This window comes from Piliocolobus tephrosceles, chromosome 20 (genome assembly GCF_002776525.5).
Source record: "Piliocolobus tephrosceles isolate RC106 chromosome 20, ASM277652v3, whole genome shotgun sequence".
NCBI classification, from domain to species: domain Eukaryota; kingdom Metazoa; phylum Chordata; class Mammalia; order Primates; family Cercopithecidae; genus Piliocolobus; species Piliocolobus tephrosceles.
Genome location: NC_045453.1, coordinates 39,120,402 through 39,138,952, shown reverse-complemented (window position 1 = coordinate 39,138,952; position 18,551 = coordinate 39,120,402). Strand labels below are relative to the sequence as shown.

Below are 18,551 nucleotides of genomic sequence, written 5' to 3'. Positions count from 1 at the left end.
AGCAAGCCTGTGCTTTTCTTGTAGCCCTAGGAATTTAAGGAGTTGCTCCACCCATAAGTAACTTTTCTGTTTCCTTAACCTTAAAGTCCACCTTAGTTGATAAAGGGCATCTGTCTTGGTCTCTCGGATCTCAGTTTCATGTGCTACATTGAAGTCTGTATGAAAAGAAACAATTGTCTTTATCATTTCATTTTTTTTTTTTTTTTTCTGTTCTGATTTCAAGTATAGTTCATGCTTGTTACAGAATATTTGGGGGAAAAGCAGATCTTTTTAAAAGAAATACCATCCATCATCTCACTACTAAAAAATAACTGTTAGTAACTAAAATATTCTTCCTATATGTCTATACACACTTTTGTAAAGAAAATTTCCACAGAAAAGTAATAACAATAGTTCAAAGACTTTCATATACTCCTTTCTCACATTCACTTGTTTACATTTTCCATTATGTGATTCTCCTGTCTAAAACACTTGAGAGTAAGTTGTAGACATCCTGCAAACTTACTCTCTAAATATTTCAGTTGGCTTTTCTTAAGAACAAGGACATTCTCTTACATAATCAAAATTGTAAGGTTCTTGTATCAGTTCGAATCCCGAGAGCACACCAACAGACAATACAAGGCAGTGTGGAGCAACCTGCTGTTTGAATGAGTGCCTGGGTGCATGCAGGCTGAGGCCTAAAATGGCATCAGCCCCATGTGAGGACAGGACAAAGGTTTTATAGTCTCCTTTAAACAGGAAGTGTCCTAGTCTGATGTAATTGCTACGTTGTACCCGGATGGCCTCTTTCTCCATCTTCAGGGGTACGTGTTTTCCGGCAGGCTCACTTCCTGCTTCTGCTGTCTTGCTGGCACAGGCTACTGATGCAAGTGGCCTTGCACCTTGGGACTGGGCCTGAGAAGGGAGGAGTTACTCATCCCTTTAAGCTTTCAGGCCCCAGGGAGAATCTTACAAGAATCAGGAAATTTCACATTGAACAGTACCACTACGAAATCCACAGGCCACATTGGAACGCTGCCAATTGTTCCAACTAGGGCCTTCCTAGACCCTCTCCCTCTCCTCAGCACCTGTTCCTTGACCCGCATGTTTTTGAAGAATAGAGATCATTTGTTTAGCAGAACATTCCTCAGCTTGGGTTTGCCCTCTGTATCCTAAGGAATGGATTCAGGCATGCATCTGGGGCAGTGATGCTGCAAACAGGACTGCTGCTCCTGTCAAGGCATCGCATCCACTATTACGTGATGCAGGTTTGTCCCAGTGTTGCTGATTTCAGCTTCCATCACTTGATTTAAGGTGCTGCTCACCAGGTCTCTCCACCAGAACAGTTACTATTTTTCCCTTTGATATACCTATTTTTAAAAGTGAAATTCCCAGTCATTTTATCTTACATTGACCGAGAATGTTACTATGTCTTTAGAAAACCTCTCTGTCCCATAAAAGACAAAGAACTTCACTTGAATCCTCCAAAGACCGTGATAGGTGGATGTCAAAGAAATGTGGGCATGGAGATTGTGGGGTTTGCTCTGGTACCATTGGTGCCAGTCGGAAGGGAAAGAGGGGATGTCGAGTTTCCATCCCAGGGGGCACCAGTGAGGGAAGGAACATGCCTGGGGGCAGTGGAGACCCTCTTCAGACAGACATCAACTGCCAACCGAAGTCAGGAGCACTGGTTCTCAAATTGGAGCACCAGCAGAATCCTCTGGAAGGCTTGCTAGATGCAGATTCCTGTGCCCCAAGAGTATATAATTCAGAGCACGGAGGGTAGGGCCCAGAATGTGCATTTCTAGGCAGACTCAAGAGAATGCTGAGGTTCCTGGTCTAAGGATCCCAATTTGAGAAACAGAGGCCTAAAAGAACAACACCTGGGCCATTCTTGGGCCTCTGCAAGGTGAGTGTCAAATCAGTCACTCAGCAAATAGTTATTTTTAGCATGAATTTTGTTACCAAAACAGAAGCGTTGAAACCTGCTCTTGTAATTGCATCTAACGTTGTGAAAACACATCTCCCAGAGCTACTCCAGATTCTGTCTTTGATTGCCAACCCTTCGCTATCCTGTAGCCAAGCTTCCAAGGGGTTTGCAGAGAGCACATACATGTAAACCTTAAACACACCTTCTTTTACTCTGAACATAGCTCCATTCACACTTTTCCAGTCATATTGAACTGCTTGACCAGTGTCAACAGTCAAAGATTCTCCCATCCAGGCACCCACCCAGAATCCAACTCTTATTGCCAAGTGACACTACTGGAGGCCAAGACAGGCAGGAGTGGGGAGGTCAAGAGAAGCAAAGGCAAGGGGCCCCCTGCTCCAACCTCACAGAAAAAAAAATGAGTCCTTAGATTGTCTCCCATCCACCCATGCACATGGTTCCGTGCTGCCCACATTCTCTGATCTAGAGGAGAAGGCTGAGTAATTATCCGAATTCTCTCCCATCATAAGTCTGTCCCAGGCCCCAAGCTGAAGGAGGTTCATCTTCCTTGCTCCCTGAGTCACTGACCCAGGCTCAGGTCTAGCTATCATCGCATTGGGAGAGCTCTTTGTTTACCTGCCTTTCTCTCCTCCCACAGCAGACTGAGTTCTCAAGAGTAAAGAACAGGATTTTGTTTTTACCTATCCCTCAAAATGCTTTATCCAATGTCTGGAGCTTACAAAACCCTAAATGGATGAATGAATTAATGAATAAATGAACTCCAGCCCTAGAAAGCCAGTGGGATTACAAGGCAGAAATCTCCAAGGAGTTTTTCTCCAAGGCAGAGATCTACGGGGAGCCAAGGTGCCAGCCCAGGAGCAGCACGGCAGGAGAGAGAGAAAAGCCACATGTCAGGGGTGTGGGGTGGGGATTCAAGTTAAAGAACAAAGCAAGAAGTCGCCTGTGTTAGGAAGAAGGCAGTGCTCAGTATGTGCTCGGCTTGAGGACAATCAGTCCCAGAGCTGAGGAAGAGGTTCACTAGTGGGCAGGGGTTATTGGATATATAACTCTTCAGTTATGGGAACTGCAGGGCAGGGAGCCAGATGGCTCAACATAACCTCAAGAGCAAAGGAAATAGGTCCCACTTCCCACACCCCCAAACTTCCACATTAAATACTAAACTACAGGCTGGCTCTGACCAAGCTCTCACAGTTGCCCACTTCCCATCCTCTGCTTTATCTTGACAAAACTTGTGTCAGGCTTTTCTTTTCTATGGCTCTTTTGTATAAAAGAATAATTAAAATGCAAATAAATCCATGAAGTATCATGCAGGATGAAAACTCATTCAACATGCAGCATCAATTCACAAGATCAGAACCTCTTTTTTTTTTTTTTTTTTTTTGAGATGGAGTCTCGCTCTGCCACCCAGGCTGGAGTGCAGTGGCCGGATCTCAGCTCACTGCAAGCTCTGCCTCCCAGGTTCATGCCATTCTCCTGCCTCAGCCTCCCGAGAAGCTGGGACTACAGGTGCCCGCCACCTCGCCTGGCTAGTTTTCTATATTTTTTAGTAGAGACGGAGTTTCACCGTGTTAGCCAGGATGGTCTCGATCTCCTGACCTCGTGATCCACTCGTCTCGGCCTCCCAGAGTGTTGGGATTACAGGCTTGAGCCACCGCGCCCGGCCCAGAACCTCTTTGAGAGGTTAAGATTGAAAAACTGGAGGGATTTTTTGGAAGATGAGAAGAGAGAGAGTCCATGTAGACAGTCCTGGATGGCCAGTTCTGACTCCTCCATTCCCATTCAAAACAGCACTGGGAGAAGCTTCAGGTCCTTGGAGGCACTGCTGAGACAGGCTTCGTTTTCTAGAAAGTCACGAATTTCTAGAAAATGGGAGAAAGGAGCAAGCCCTTCTCCCATTGATCTTTCTTCACTGGGCTGCCCTTTCTCGGGCTGCTGGTGTTGCAATTGCTGTTCCATTTTTCGGAGTAGAATTTACATCAACAGCATATTTCAGTGATAGTACTAATGATTCTGGCACTGCCTAAAGGGCATAAATCCTGTGAGCTATTAGCAATAAAAGGAGCTGTCAAACATCACTCTGGATACACTCAGCTGGTTGGCATAATCTGCTTCCCTGAATATTCACAATACATAGAGGTTTATAATTAAATAAATTTATTAGGGTGACTGTTTTCTGTTGAAGTTATTTGAATCATGCTTGATGACTTTTTTCAATATAAGTGATTTATGAGATTTATAAAAGGACTACTGCTACTAACAATGATGAAACCAGTTATGCAATCCATGCTTGTTAAATGAGCCTTTACTAAGGCTGTCTTCCTGTCCTTACCCTACAGGACTCTACCCACTCCTGCCCACCCACAGAGGGTTGGCAAAGTGTGTTAAATGACACTGACCCCTGGTGACACTAATTGAACCAGGCCTGGATACTGGACCCAAGCTGGATCAATCAGATTCCCTTCCCTGGTAATCTGAACTTGGAACACTGAATATAATTTATTCAGAAAGTAGTGGAAGACCAAGAGGTGACGCTTGAGGTTGGGGTCAGCACAGAGCCAAATGCAAATATAGCAAGCAGCTCTGCTGAGAAAAAAAAATAGGGTACGCTACAAAAGCATGGTAGAGGTGAGTGAGACTGGTGGTTTCCCGGTGTTGGGAGACAATTCTCCATGGCCTCTCCATTTCTGCACATCTTGTGAGCTGAGACTGACAGCATCTCCTCTGAACTATCCTTTCAAAGATGTTTGTCCAACAAGAACCTCAGGAAACAGAGATACTGTCTCCTTCTGCAGCAGAAGATTAGTATTCAAATCAGGGTGATAAAGACGGTATTTTTCTCTGGGATAAGGGTTGGGAAAGTTTGCTATTAGCCCTTTGTAAGATTAAGACTTCTTAAATGCTGGGTTCCTCAGTGCTGTGCAGTGTCCACGTGGACCCACCCCTGTACCATGAGCTGTGGGAGTGGGAAGAGGGGTAAGGGGAAATGGTGCCCACACTGACTGCTGGGCCCTAAGTAATGAAGCCCTAGGTCTCTAACTGAGGAGTGTCCTGTCTTTTGCCAGCCTCCATGAAATTGTGGGAGGCTACCTGGTTCATTCTCAAGTAAATCTTCAGCCCTTCATAGTCCTTGACAAAGCGTTAAGAAATTGACTATTTAGTGAGTGACTCAAACTATGCAGGAAATAACAGGTAGAGAGCATGGTGTACTAACAAAACAAAAATCCATTTCTAAACTGAGAAGTTTCTAATCCATTTAGAACCATTCTTATAATGAGCTCGTTTAGCTTCCAGGTAGATTTGCAAGAACTTGTATTGAGTGTATTTTTAAAACTATGCATTATACTCTGAACACTGAAAAGGCAGTTTTCTAAGTATTGATTCCTGTGTCATTCAATTATGAGAGCATTTGGGTTTCAAAAATGTTTTCAAATGCCCCTGTAATTTTCCTTGTGGGGTGGTGGGGGGAGTGAAAGTTTGCTTTCCCTGTTAGTAAAATGTCTAGGAACAGAAGGTCTGAATTAATAGCTTCATTCCCACAATCACAATGATTATAAGGATAAGTTTGAGAATGTAAAAGGTTCAGGATCCTAGGCTAAGCATGTTATGTATGTTAAATGAATAAACTGTTCTGAACAGAGTTGAGCACATAGTAAGTGCAGCATAAATGCTTGCTATTCTTATCATTACCTTATCTCATTCAATGAAATACAAACTCTTGTGTTCATCTCTCAGAGATGAGAAAATCAAGGCTTAAAGAGGTCAGTAATTTGCCCAAGGAGAGTGGTTAGAATATTTTAGGCTGCAAGTAATAGAAAATGCAACAAAACACTAACGTTAATTGTTTTACGCAGAAAGAAGTTCAGGTTGGCTGCCTTGTCAGCTCTCACTATGCTCAAGTAGCCTGGTTCCTTTCTGCTGTCTTCCCTGTCATCTTCAGTGGATCGGTTATCACACTGGACAAGCTTCTCACCTCATAGTCACAGGGTGGCTGCAAGAGCCCAACCTTTCCTAGAAGCTACCTCTGCAAATTTCCCTGCATGTCTCATCAGTCATGGTTGGGCCACGTGCCCACCCCTGAAGCGATCCCAGGTTCCGGAGAGGAAACCAATGTGAGCACACAGATACATTTAAAGTGCAGTCTTAAACAAAATCGGAGATCAGTCTACAAGGAAGAAGAGGCAGTGGAGCTTGGAAGGTATGCAACCATGGCTGAGACTGCAGGAGCCACAGTGGAACTCCAGGCTTTAAAGGTTCTACCCTTAACCTCAAAGGTTCCACTATCCATTGTGATGAAAGCATTTCAGGTCTGCACTGCCCAGCTTGGCAGCCACAGCCTCACATGACCACTGAGCACTTGAAATACAGTTAATATGCTAAGAAAGCCCATTTAAATTTTTAATTTCAACTTACTTAAATTCAAAGAGCCACAGGGGTCTAGTGGCTCCTATATTGACAGCACAGGGCCATCTTGTTAGTGGCATCATTTATCACCCTGGGCAGCATTGCTATGGGAATAGCCATAGCCTGTAGGTCTATAATGCTGTAGAAATAGAATGTGTGGTGCGAATGGAACTTAACATTTTAAGTAGCCACAGAAAAAAAAGAGAGAAACAAGTAAAATTCATTTCATAATATGCTTTATTTTATCTCTATTTCCAAAATATTGTCATCTCAACACGTAAGAAATATATATAGAAATATATACAGTTCATTTACTTTTAGTAAGTTGGCAATTGATATTTTATTGAATGGGGAATTAAGAATATAAACTGTACATTTTGTCTTAAATTGATTTTTTTTCTTGGCCTTTATTTTTATTACGTAAGGTATGAGTTATATTTTAGGAGATACTTTCTAGACAGTTTGAAGTTTGGGTGCTATATGAAGAAAAACATTTAATGATATACTCAGATATAAACACCTTGTTTTCTTGAATGTAATTTATTTATTAGTTAAAAAAAAACAAAACTTCTGCTCTCAAGATGGTGCCTGTTAACCTAAACATGAAATATATTTATTACATGCAAAATATTTCTTAGATAGCCACTTTTAAGCAGTAATGTTTTATCGGAATGGATATTCGTTTATACAACCTGATAATTATTTAAATTGTTCCTTTCACTCTGGAAGAAAAAATAAACCTTAATATTGAAACTAAAAAAAAAAAAAAAGAAGAAGTATTGAGATATTTTACATTCCTTTGTTCATCATAAGTGATTGAGATCCCATGTGCATCTGACACAGCCCCTGACTTTGAACTCACCACATTGTGAGTGCCCCATAGCCCATGTGGCCATGGTTTAGAGATTTCAGAAAGCATTCATGGAGAATTCTCTTGCCTGATCCTCATTCACCACCCTGGGAAGTGGCCAGATAAGGAAGCAAGGCCCAGAAGGGCTCAGCCAGTGGTTCTCAGACTCCAGAGTCATCGCGTCCCTGGAGGGCAGGTTAACTCACAGACGACTGGGCCCTGCCCTCTGCATTTGCCATCCAGTAGGTCTGGGCGGGCGCCAGGATGTGGATTCCTAACAGGAGAGGCTGATGCTGCCAGTCTGGGGTCACATTTTGAGAAGCATTGCTCCAAGGGTCCCACCCTCACTCACACCCCAGTAAGTAGATGCCTCAGAATTGAAATCCTTGCTTTCCGTCTTACATCTCATTCTCTTTATATGCACAGCCATGAAGCCAGGTTGCTAAGACAGTCTGAAAACAACTACCAAAGAACAGAGGTGCTGCTCATAGTTACCCCAATGTGCTGCAGCCCCTGTCCTCCAGCCAGTGACAGCAGAGTGACCTCATTTGGATACTTTGTAAGCATTGGTCCAATGTGATCTATCCCAGTCTTGTGCCTTTCTCTGGCTGACTTTTCTTTTATCTCATGTGACTGTGGGTTCAATTTCTTTAAAGGAAATCATTTAATGAAATCTTAAGGAAGGCCTCACCTTTATATCTGGTGTAACAGTTGAGTTTTTGGGGTAGAGCTGGGGGCTCTATCATTGCAATGTCTAGGGTGTCCCTGGAGTTCAGGTGGGAATCTGAAGACACTTTCCTGTTCCACACAGGCGACTTCAGACAATGTCCTGCACTTAGCCATGGGTAAATCATGCTTTTAATATGCTCAGGGGCAGAATTGGTCAAAGTCACTCTGAGCTGCTGAGAGCACTTCAGATTATTTTCCACAACAGCAGGCGATAGAAGTGGCTTTCAGGGCCTGCTGTCATTGCTGCTGACACACAAGACTTCTGTGACTTGCAGGGAAAGTTGTGTCTCTCTGACCTGTGGGCCAGAGGTTCTGAAGGTTGCTTGAGGTTGCAGGTACCTCCAAGCTTGAGCAGCAGTTTTGAAGTATGGAGATAGGACGCGAGTTATTCACATCTCTAACAAAGGAGCTGCTGCTTCTGGCTTCAGGAGGGGCTGAGAGTCCCCTGATTCACTGTCTCATCACTGGGCTGGAAGCTCCACAGGGATCAGTTAGGCCTGCGGGCCATGCTTTCAGCACTTGGAGGAGAAAGTCCCTTAGACGCAGCCTATCTTTGGTTCCATGCCACTCTCACAATGTACAGGGAAGCCACTTGGGCCTGATGCTAGAATTTAATCAACAGACAAGGAACAGGCCCCAGTGTGTACTGGGCAAAAGGACGGGATGGATGTGCTGAAAAGCATCTCACAAACAGACTTTGTTTTCCCGTGTTTTAACTCAGCGTGAAAGTTTCTCTAGGTCTCCTCTCCTGGGGGAGAAAGGTAGTGGCTTATTTCCTGTTCCGGTGCTGCTTTAGTGTCCTGAGAGAGAACAGCTATGGACACCCAGCTTCCCCAGCCTCTTCCTGTCCCAGGGCCCCCAGGTTGCCCCTCAGCAGTCTCCAGCTTCCCACTCCTGTGAGCAGGGGCCTCTCTTTTTGGCTTTCCTGACATTTCTCCTGACCTCTTCCGCTAGCCTTCCTCAATGCACAGTAATATCTGTACATCGTAGCTGGTCCCCAAGCTGTTGCCGCTCTGTCTCTCCATCTAATATTGCATCTGTGCACTTTAGAAGTACCAGGGAACCTTCAAAATATATGGATGCCTGGACGCCACTCCAGATAATTCAGTTACAGTCTCTGAAGACAGGGCCCAGGCATGCATGTGTGAGGCTTTCAGGTAATTCCAGCATGCAGCATGTACTGGAAAACTCTGTATTGAGGTTGAGGCCCTCATGCTGCAGAGGGAGCCTAGAGCACAGCGAAGTAAGTTCCTGGAAGCACTAGTTTTTTGCCACATAGGGCTAATAACCCTGGGGACAGTTGTGCATGCTTCTCTTCTTAGATGCTAGCTTACTATGCTTGGAGGTATACACATGTGTATGGGGAGATGAGGGCAGAATCAGGAAGCATTAGGAGAAAAACCTAAAGTAGACATGGAAAGGATTCCAGGGGCTCAGACATGAGGCAGGACGAGAAGAAATACTTTCCCGGGAAAGGGAAGGGGCCAAGTGTTCAATGGGCCGAGAGGACAGCAGAAGAGAGGAGACCAGGAGGACAAGATAGCCCCCAGCACTTCCACACTAAGCCCTGGAAAGGCTATCTGCAGAGGAGCCACATAAGGGTTTTCCCAAGACCAGGGTTAAAGGGAAAAGCTCCTAAACTCCTCTTCCCTCCCAAATCTGAGATTGCCCTTATTCCCTTCCACCAAAGGATGTTGCCAAGTAGAATGACAAAGGTGCCATCTCCTTCCTCTTTCTGAGGGAAGGGTCTCTCTCTTAAGGACAAAGATGTGAAGAGTCTCTATCTTAGGGACAAAGAGGAAAGGACAGACCAACCTGCAGAGTGGAGGAGTGCTAGACCAAATCCTCCCAATACATCTATTTGAGTGACAGAGAACGGGGACAGTGATTGAGGTCAACCATGGAGCTGCACTGTCGCTGATCAGCCCATGCTCCCATCCCACGCCTGGACAAACAGCAATCGGCAGCTCTCCCGCCCCCGCAACCTTGGAAAGGGCTCCTCCAGTTGCATCCCGATTCCCTCCTCTCCATCACGGTCCCAGCTACCCAGCGGAAAGCTGAGGCCCCATCCCCCAGGTAGCCAATTCTAGACCCACCAAAAGCCCTTCTGGGCTGTGCTGGGGACTAAAGGGGGCCACCATCCCACAGAGATGGGGCCAAAGACAGCCAGCCTCCTAAAAGTCAGCGCTACTTTAAGAATAACTTTCCCAGGCCAATCCCCACTTCAGGAACGTTGCTGCGCCCTGTGCCAGCTAGAGGGACTAGGGCTGGAGCTGGCGGCTGCTCCTGGGTGTCCAGCCCAGGGGTGAGTGAACTCACTATCTCTGGAGTTTAGCTGGAGAACGGGAATTCCAGGCCGGAACCCCTTTCTTTCCCGACCTCTCAACCACAGTCCTCCCCCAGGCACATTTCAGAGGCCAGGGATGGAGACCCAGTCACAGGGTGAAGTTTCCGAGATGTCCGGCTCCCGTAACTTCTGCCAGTTCCTGAGGGAGCTAGCACAGGCTTGGCCTTCTTTGGTGGCATCTCTGCCTCCACCTGTCTGTCTCCATTCCTTGTGCCCACCCCACCTCAACTGCTCGGAGACAGAAGTTAAAAGGTCCGACATCTGCAGTTGTCCGGGGTGGGTTGGGGAGCAGGGAAAGGAATGGTGAGCGGTGGGGAAAACGACATCCTGACAGACCTGAAATTCACCAAGACGCCAGTGGAAGCCTCAAGTTCCGCCTCTGTAAAATGGACCCAGCCATGGGCCAGGATGGGTCTTCGCGAGGATTAAAGGGCAGGGTGAGGGGATGTCAAGCGCAAGGCAAGTGGCTCCGAGGTTCCAGGTGGTCCCTGGCCAATTCCGGACACATCTTTACCCAAAGGGAGGACTCCGGGACCCCCAGCCCCGCCGCTGCAGACCCCGTGTAACAAAGCAGGGAATTGAACCTCAAAGGGCTGCTGGGGAAGACGGGATCTGAATAGAGGTGTGAAGGAAAGAGGCCAGGCCGGGGACCCTGGGAGGGCCGTACGGGGCGGGGGTTACTATTGGCCCTGGAGCCAGACTGGATACCCGGGAACCTGGGGCAGAGTAGGCAGCAGGGAAGGGGCTGCGAAGGTGGGAAAACGGAGCGGGGCCGGAGAGGACTCCAGCGCTGTGTGAGGCCAGGCGCCCAGGAGCTAGGGTGCCTAGCGGCTCTGGCCACAGCGGTGCGAGCCAGGTGGGCGCCCGCAGCGGTGGGGCGCGGGGCGCGGGGATTGGCGGGCGCTCTGCAGTGCCTGCAGCTCTTCAGCGGAGCGGGGAAGAGCCGCGAGTCTGCGCGCCAGCCCCCGCCCCGGGTCCGGCTCCCGCGCTCTCTCGCAATGCTAGCTCCGCTGCACCCCGCCGCCCGGCGCCGGCACCCCTGGGCATGAACGACCCCTCGACGCTGCCCCCCGGGGGCGAAGAAGGGCTGGAGACGGCCTGGCCGCCCGCAGCCAATGCCAGCAACGCTACTGCGGAGGAGGAGGAGGCGGGGCGCTGGGACGCGGGGGCAGCGGGCATGGTCGCCATCCAGTGTATCTACGCACTGGTGTGCCTGGTGGGGCTGGTGGGCAACGCCCTGGTCATCTTCGTGATCCTTCGCTACGCCAAGATGAAGACGGCTACCAACATCTACCTGCTCAACCTGGCCGTCGCCGATGAGCTCTTCATGCTGAGTGTGCCCTTCGTGGCCTCGTCGGCTGCCCTGCATCACTGGCCTTTCGGCTCAGTGCTGTGCCGCGCGGTGCTAAGCGTCGACGGCCTCAACATGTTCACCAGCGTCTTCTGCCTCACCGTGCTCAGCGTGGACCGCTACGTGGCGGTGGTGCACCCTCTGCGCGCGGCTACCTACCGGCGGCCCAGCGTGGCCAAGCTCATCAACTTGGGCGTGTGGCTAGCGTCATTGCTGGTCACTCTCCCCATCGCCATCTTCGCAGACACCAGACCGGCTCGCGGCGGCCAGGCCGTGGCCTGCAACCTGCACTGGCCACACCCGGCCTGGTCGGCAGTCTTCGTGGTCTACACTTTCCTGCTGGGCTTCCTGCTGCCGGTGCTGGCCATCGGCCTGTGCCATCTGCTCATCGTGGGCAAGATGCGGGCCGTGGCCCTGCGCGCTGGCTGACAGCAGCACAGGCGCTCGGAGAAGAAAATCACCAGGCTGGTGCTGATGGTCGTGGCCGTCTTTGTGCTCTGCTGGATGCCTTTCTACGTAGTGCAGCTGCTGAACCTCTTTGTGACCAGCCTTGATGCCACCGTCAACCATGTGTCCCTCATCCTCAGCTATGCCAACAGCTGCGCCAACCCCGTACTCTATGGCTTCCTCTCCGACAACTTCCGCCGATCCTTCCAGCAGGTTCTCTGCCTGCGCTGCTGCCTCCTGGAAGGTGCTGGCGGTGCTGAGGAGGAGCCCCTGGACTACTATGCCACTGCTCTCAAGAGCAGAGGTGGGGCAAGGTGCATGTGCCCCCCGCTCCCCTGCCAGCAGGAACCCCTGCAACCAGAGCCCAGCCGCAAGCGCATCCCCCTCACCAGGACCACCACCTTCTGAAGAGCCCTTCCCCTACCCGCCCTGGGTGGCCACCTCCCAAGGGGTGGGCACCATTCCTACAGCCCGAGGACTGCATCTCCTGGATGCTCACCTAAGCTCCACCACCTGTTCCTTCCAGCAGCCCATGTACCTGCCAGAGAGTGTCAAAACTCTGCTGCTGCTCTCCTCTCCCCTGCACTCTGGCTTTCAGAAGGATGCTTCCATATGGGTAGGACTCCTCTGGGAACTGGGCTAGGATATTAATCATTCCTGAATCTCTGGCTGTTCTTCAAGGACTGGGAAGCAGGAGGTGATGAGAAATGAATGGCCCCTGTGTGTGACTGGTTACAACCACTGCTTGGGAGAGGACTCAAGAGGGTAGAGGGAGGTAGCACCCTTCCTCTCTGCAGACACTCTGCCTTGTGGTGGGAGCACAGCTTGTACAGGAGAGAGGAGGAAGGACGATTCCCCCAAGCACCTGCCCTCTATATCTCTTCCTGGGCTCTTGTTAAGTGAGACTTATGTTAACAGCCAGGGGTACTTGCTTCCCTCCCCGCTTACCCATCACTTGGGAACACCTGCTTGCTGTCACAGCTGTCTCCCTGGGTTGCTCCGAGCCCGGAGCAATCTTCCTATAAGTAGAAAAGGTTTGGAGAGACATGACATGGGGTTTATTGCAAGACAAAACCAGGTCAGTAATAACAAAGCAGAGATGATAAAAACCTCGTCTAGCTCCTATGATGTAATTGTTTTGTCCCTGATCCTTTGATGTGGGAACATAACTCATTAAGGCAGCAATTTATACTGTGGTGGTGAGTGGGAGAGGAGCCACGGGCAGGAAAAGCCGACCAGAGAGCAGTGAGGGATGGGAACCAGCCCAGGTTTTGGATAGAGGAGGCAGCTTCATCACCCCCTATTTTAGAATATCATTGTTCAGTAAAACATCAGCCACATTAGATATTAACATGTAAGTTGAACACAATAAAAGGCCGTATCTTTGTTGCCTGATGTGTTAACCAAAGGATAAATTATCTTTCCCACAGGGAAAGAGCTCAAGAGGAGCTTTAATTCTGCTTTCTGATAAAAGCAGGGGAGGGGACAAAGGAGAACTTGGAACAGTTATGTTAGCATCTGGTGTGACAACATAGGAACATGTATGAAGTTTGGGGGGCCCCACCTGGCTTAGCATTCAGAGACTACCTCTGGGTTTAGCCAGCCTGATTCTGGACAATCATTCTGGTGCTATGGGGGAGATGGTGTGGGGACGGGGAGAGACAGCCAAAGGGCAACACCCTGTGCCCTTCAGAGTGGTCAGCCTCACAGACCACTCTGAGCGAATGCGTAGCCATGTCTGTACTACATACTGGAGACATGACTGTGGAATGGAAGTTTCAAAACTAAGTCACAGAACCCTCTGATCCTGCAAACACACATGCACACACACAAAGATATCAACCATCCCTAATTTGTTGGTACCCACCAGGGATACCTCGGGCATCTGGAGTAAGTCAGTCTCCATGTCTGTGGGTCTCGTGTAACCATAACTACTTGGAGGTTTTTTAAACTGCACTATTTCTTTGTTCCTCAGTGTCTGACAATGCCTGCCAGGATGGGCACATGATAAATGTGGTTGAACGGAACTCCGAGGACCATCCAGGTTGATAGCAGTGAGGTGAGGGGTTCACAGCACTGGCAGTGGTCACCAGAGCTTCTTCCCACCTTGTATGTGGGGTTGAGGAGTCCTTTCTTTAGTCTCCCAGTGATCAGACGGGGCAAACTCTCTGATAAGCAAGGCGTGGCACCTACCAGGAGTCTTGGCAACACTAGTGTGTGGCTGCCCAGATTAGCATGGAATAAGACACATTCTATTTAGAAACGTCAACCTTTTAACTTAGTTGATGAAGGTTGAAGGAAAGGCAGCTTCAGGTGATAGAAAGAAAAGTCTCTGAGAGGCAGGACACCTCAGCCTCAGCTACCCCGTGAGCAGTGATTTAACTTCTCTAAGCCTCAGTTTCCCACTTGAAATATGCGCCAAGGGAGGTTTCGAGTTTTGAGCTCTTCCCAGCTGTAAACTCTGCCGGCAGAGACACCGGGGAGACACGCGAATCGGATGGTGGGAGGGTGGGAGATAGCACACTTCTCTGCTTAGTCCTCTTTCCATCACCACTGGAAAATGAATGTGAACACTGCCCTTGACTCTGCAGTCATAAGTCATGAGGATGGCGGCGGGGTGGAGGTGGGGGGTGAGCCTACTCACTGCTCTCTTCTTCAGCTTCAGGTCCTTTTCAATTCCCTGGCAGCAGCAAGGCGCCCTGAACACTTGTCGGGGCTGTGTTTAGAGCCCATCAACAGTGCTGCCAGCTTTGGTTCCATCAACCCCAGGCTTTTGTAACAACTGGTTGCATGAAACCCTCCCTTGTAGTTTGTGTACAGAAGATTGCAATGAATTGAAGTCATGAGTCATACAGCCAGGATCCTGAAAGCCATTGACATACGTCACCTGCCTGGGAGACTTGCTTCGATGGTCATCTTGTTCTGCCTGCTAAGGCCAGGAGTCACAGCTATTGATATCGTTGTGAATAAAAACATTTTCTGCCATAGGTGGAAAAAGCCTTTTCTCATCCCTCCATCCATCAGAGATCTTGCTTTTTCTTTTAAAAATTGTCTTTAATTTACCGTTCCATGACAAGTCAGGTGTTCCATTTTCCCAGATGGTCAGGGAAGATGGTATTTGGACATGACAGTCTCTCACTCAATAGGATACTTGCTCAGTTTGTCAGCTCTGATCTGTGAGCAAAGATGCATATGACTTTCACACTCGTCTGTGAAGTATTAGCTTCACTTTCATTAAAGGCATCATAGCTAGCATTCCTTAGGTGCTAGAGGTAGATGAAAAGGATCAACTAAATGCAGCATGTTTTGGCCACACTGCCTCAGAAACCAGACATGAATCCTGTCAGTTGTGGGCATTGACACTTTTCTCTGAGAAGATGGAGGTAGTGAATCACCGCCATCTCCCACATTCTGATTCCATAAGTAGATGACAGCATAGCCTCAGATTCCTTAAGGACAAATGTCAGAATCCTAGGGCTGTGTTTTCTGAGACAGCTCCACCATGGTGTACACCGTCAACCAGCAGCACACCCTGGAAACTGTCTTGCTGACTAGCACGCAGGGGGGTATACATGCGGACAGTTCGCTGAGTGCTTCTTTCAGGCAGTGCAACAGGTTTTGAGACAAACTGATGAGTCTACAAAGGCAGCTTCTGCCTTCATGGAGCTTGGAGGTTTCGTGGCAAAAGATATGCGTTAATCAAATAAGCACAGAAATGAGAGTACAGTTCTAAACCTAAATAAGCACTCTACAGAAAAGGAATATGCTTTCTAAGAGATGATAAAAGAAGCTGCCCTTGACTCAGAGCAGGCTTCCCCCAGGAAAATGGCTGGAGATGACCTCCTCTGAAGGGTACCTGGGCATTAACCAGGAAAGGAAACGGCGGGACACAGGGTGTTCCTGTAAGCTCTAAGCAAAGGGAACAGCATGTGCAAAGGGCCTGCAGTGGAAGGCACTGAAGGGCTCAATGTGACCTACAGACCACAGGGGCATGTGAGGCACTGGCAGGCACATGAGCAGGAGCCCAACGCCTTCTATGCCACCTCAGGGATGAGGACTTTGCCCTAAGAGCCAGAGGTCAGTGGTGGCAAGCTCTAATGAGGGGCTTGGCTCTGCCTAGTAAAAGAAGCCTATCACAAGCTCTGGGGTCCTTGTGAAATTGAGGCTCACACGCCTCTGCTCTTCAGGGAGGGGTTGATCATGTCCTTCTTTCCAACTTTCATCAACTTTGTATCAACTGAAAGGCAGGGTCCTCATCCTGTGAAGGAATGGACTTTAGTGCTTAACAATGGGGACACTTTCTGAAATGAGGGAGAACTTATGTAAAAAAATGCCTAGAATGGGAGTATTGACTTTCTACAAATAAAAACATGTGGCTTCCTATTGTCAAAAGACACCATGAGCATCCACCCGCTGCAACATAGCACTTGAAATGACTGGATTCCTGGGGCTCTATCTGCCTAGAGAGTGGGGCTGCCAAAGGTCAGAACCCGCCCAGTGCGGACATGTGGTAGATGGGGAGAGAGGACAGATTGAGAGGGATGCAGACCAGGGCCTAGTCCCAGCTCTCCCCGCTTCCAGCCCACAGTGGCCCAGGGAAGGCTGCATTCCTGTGTGGAGAGGACAGAGCGACAGTATCCACCTGCAGGTGCACAGTGACACACAAAGTCCGTGTTCCTGGCCCAGGGTAGGAAGGTTTACCATTCAAATGGTGACTTCATGACACAGAAGGAGGAAGAGGGAGTTGGTGCGGAGTTGGGTGTCTTTTTTTTTTTTTTTTTTTCATTTTTTTAAAAATCAGATTTCATTAGCGTTCTGAGGAGGCTGTAATTTCTTTTTAATCTATTTTTAATTGAAGTATAATTTACATATGGTAGAGTGTTCTCTTTTTAGTTGTACAGTTCTATGAATTTTGACATGCAAATTTTTAGATTTGACTAACTATTGCCCCAGTCAAGATTGGGACTGTTTTGGTCAACATCTACTTCCCTCTTAGTGGCTGTGATTTGTGGCCAAGGAAGCAGGACACAGATAGCATGGGGAGGATCTGAGGAGGTACAGAATTGGAGATGGTGCTATCCCCAAATCCAGGAAGGCCACCTGGTTATACCATTTCCCAAGCTCCTTCCCCCAGACTAGGAGACCTCAACTAGTTTACATAGGAAGCTACAGCCCTCTTGACCTTATGGATCTGAAAAGAAGTGTCCTGGACTCCAGACACCACCTGGAGAAACTAGAGGGTTGAATATGTCCCTGGGAAAGCTGCTAATTCCATAATGACTTCGTGATCCTTTACTCCAAGCACTGGAGAAAGGGTATGGATTCCACTCCGAGCTCCCTTCCAGCCAAACAGAGCAGAGTGTTCCTCAAGACCCAGCCCCATCCAAAAACCACCATTTCCATTTGTCGCAGGCCTCCAGGCAGCTTGCTGTTGAGTTTGCTCTTCATTTTAGTTTATGTTTATCATGGCTGTATCCTGTGCTCTGGAGAGTCATAGACAAATTAAACAGTGAAACTGGGACTTGCCCCATGCCCTTCTCAGAGTTTCCATTCTCCTGGCACTACCATTGGGTTTCTGCAGTACTACCTTTTTGGAGGAGGGGGAAAATACATGAAGAAAGACTGTAGTCAAACCCTGGCAACGGCTCACTGAAAACGTTGATTTGGGATTATATGAGCATTTCAGAACAAATTTATCAAAAGAGGGGGACAATGAACAAGGCGTAGGATCTCCAAAGAGTTTGTGGAAGGTGGGATCCATGTTCTCAAAGGAATTAAATCAAAATAAGGCAGGAGGCAGAGGGAAAAGGGGAGGAATTAGGGAGAATGTTGAAAAGCCCCTCTCCTCTTTGCCAAGTAGAGCAAAGCTTTGCTGGACAACAGCGGCGTAACTTAGCATTTAGGGACGGCATTAGTGAGAAGCCAGAAAGAAGATTTGAGACGGGCAAGTACAGAGGTTATATTGCCAAGTGTTGAATATGCAGAAGATAAGTGGGTTTTGTCTCAGGATAATATCCTTATAAAATTTGCTATTTTAACAGAAGATTTCCTTCAGGCAGAGATTCAAGGAAATATCTGGCCTGTGGCCCAGGTCGCATAATTGTCACAGACCCCAGCTTTGACTCTTGGTGTTTCTCATTGGATCCCTGAAACCCTCTGCTGTCTGCTCCCCATCTCCAGTGGGCATGACCTTGAGTTAACCCATCCCCAGGGTTCTTTTGTCTTTTGCAATCACACTTTCAAAATACCCTGAAAAGGATTTCGATTCTATTAGAATCTGATGTTAAAACAATATTTAGTTTCTCTTGTAAGAGGAAATCAGTTGTTTGCCTACATCTGAACCTGCTAACCAAAAAAAAAAAAAGGGGGGGGGGAGGGAACACTCAAAACAAAAAGAGATAACGCTGAACCCAGGGCATTCTTTCTGGAAAAGAAAGAAAGAAAAGAAAGAAAGAAGGAAAGAAGGAAAGAAGGAAAGAAGGAAGGAAGGAAGGAA

General features: G+C 48.1%; 1 protein-coding gene across 1 annotated transcript; it reads left to right on the top strand.

Moving 5' to 3' along the window:
- Window positions 1-11,302: 11,302 nt before the first annotated feature.
- Window positions 11,303-12,463, top strand: SSTR4 (somatostatin receptor 4). The gene is given in 1 exon segment (XM_023191883.1): window positions 11,303-12,463. A coding segment is annotated over 1 exon segment (1,161 nt).
- Window positions 12,464-18,551: the final 6,088 nt, after the last annotated feature.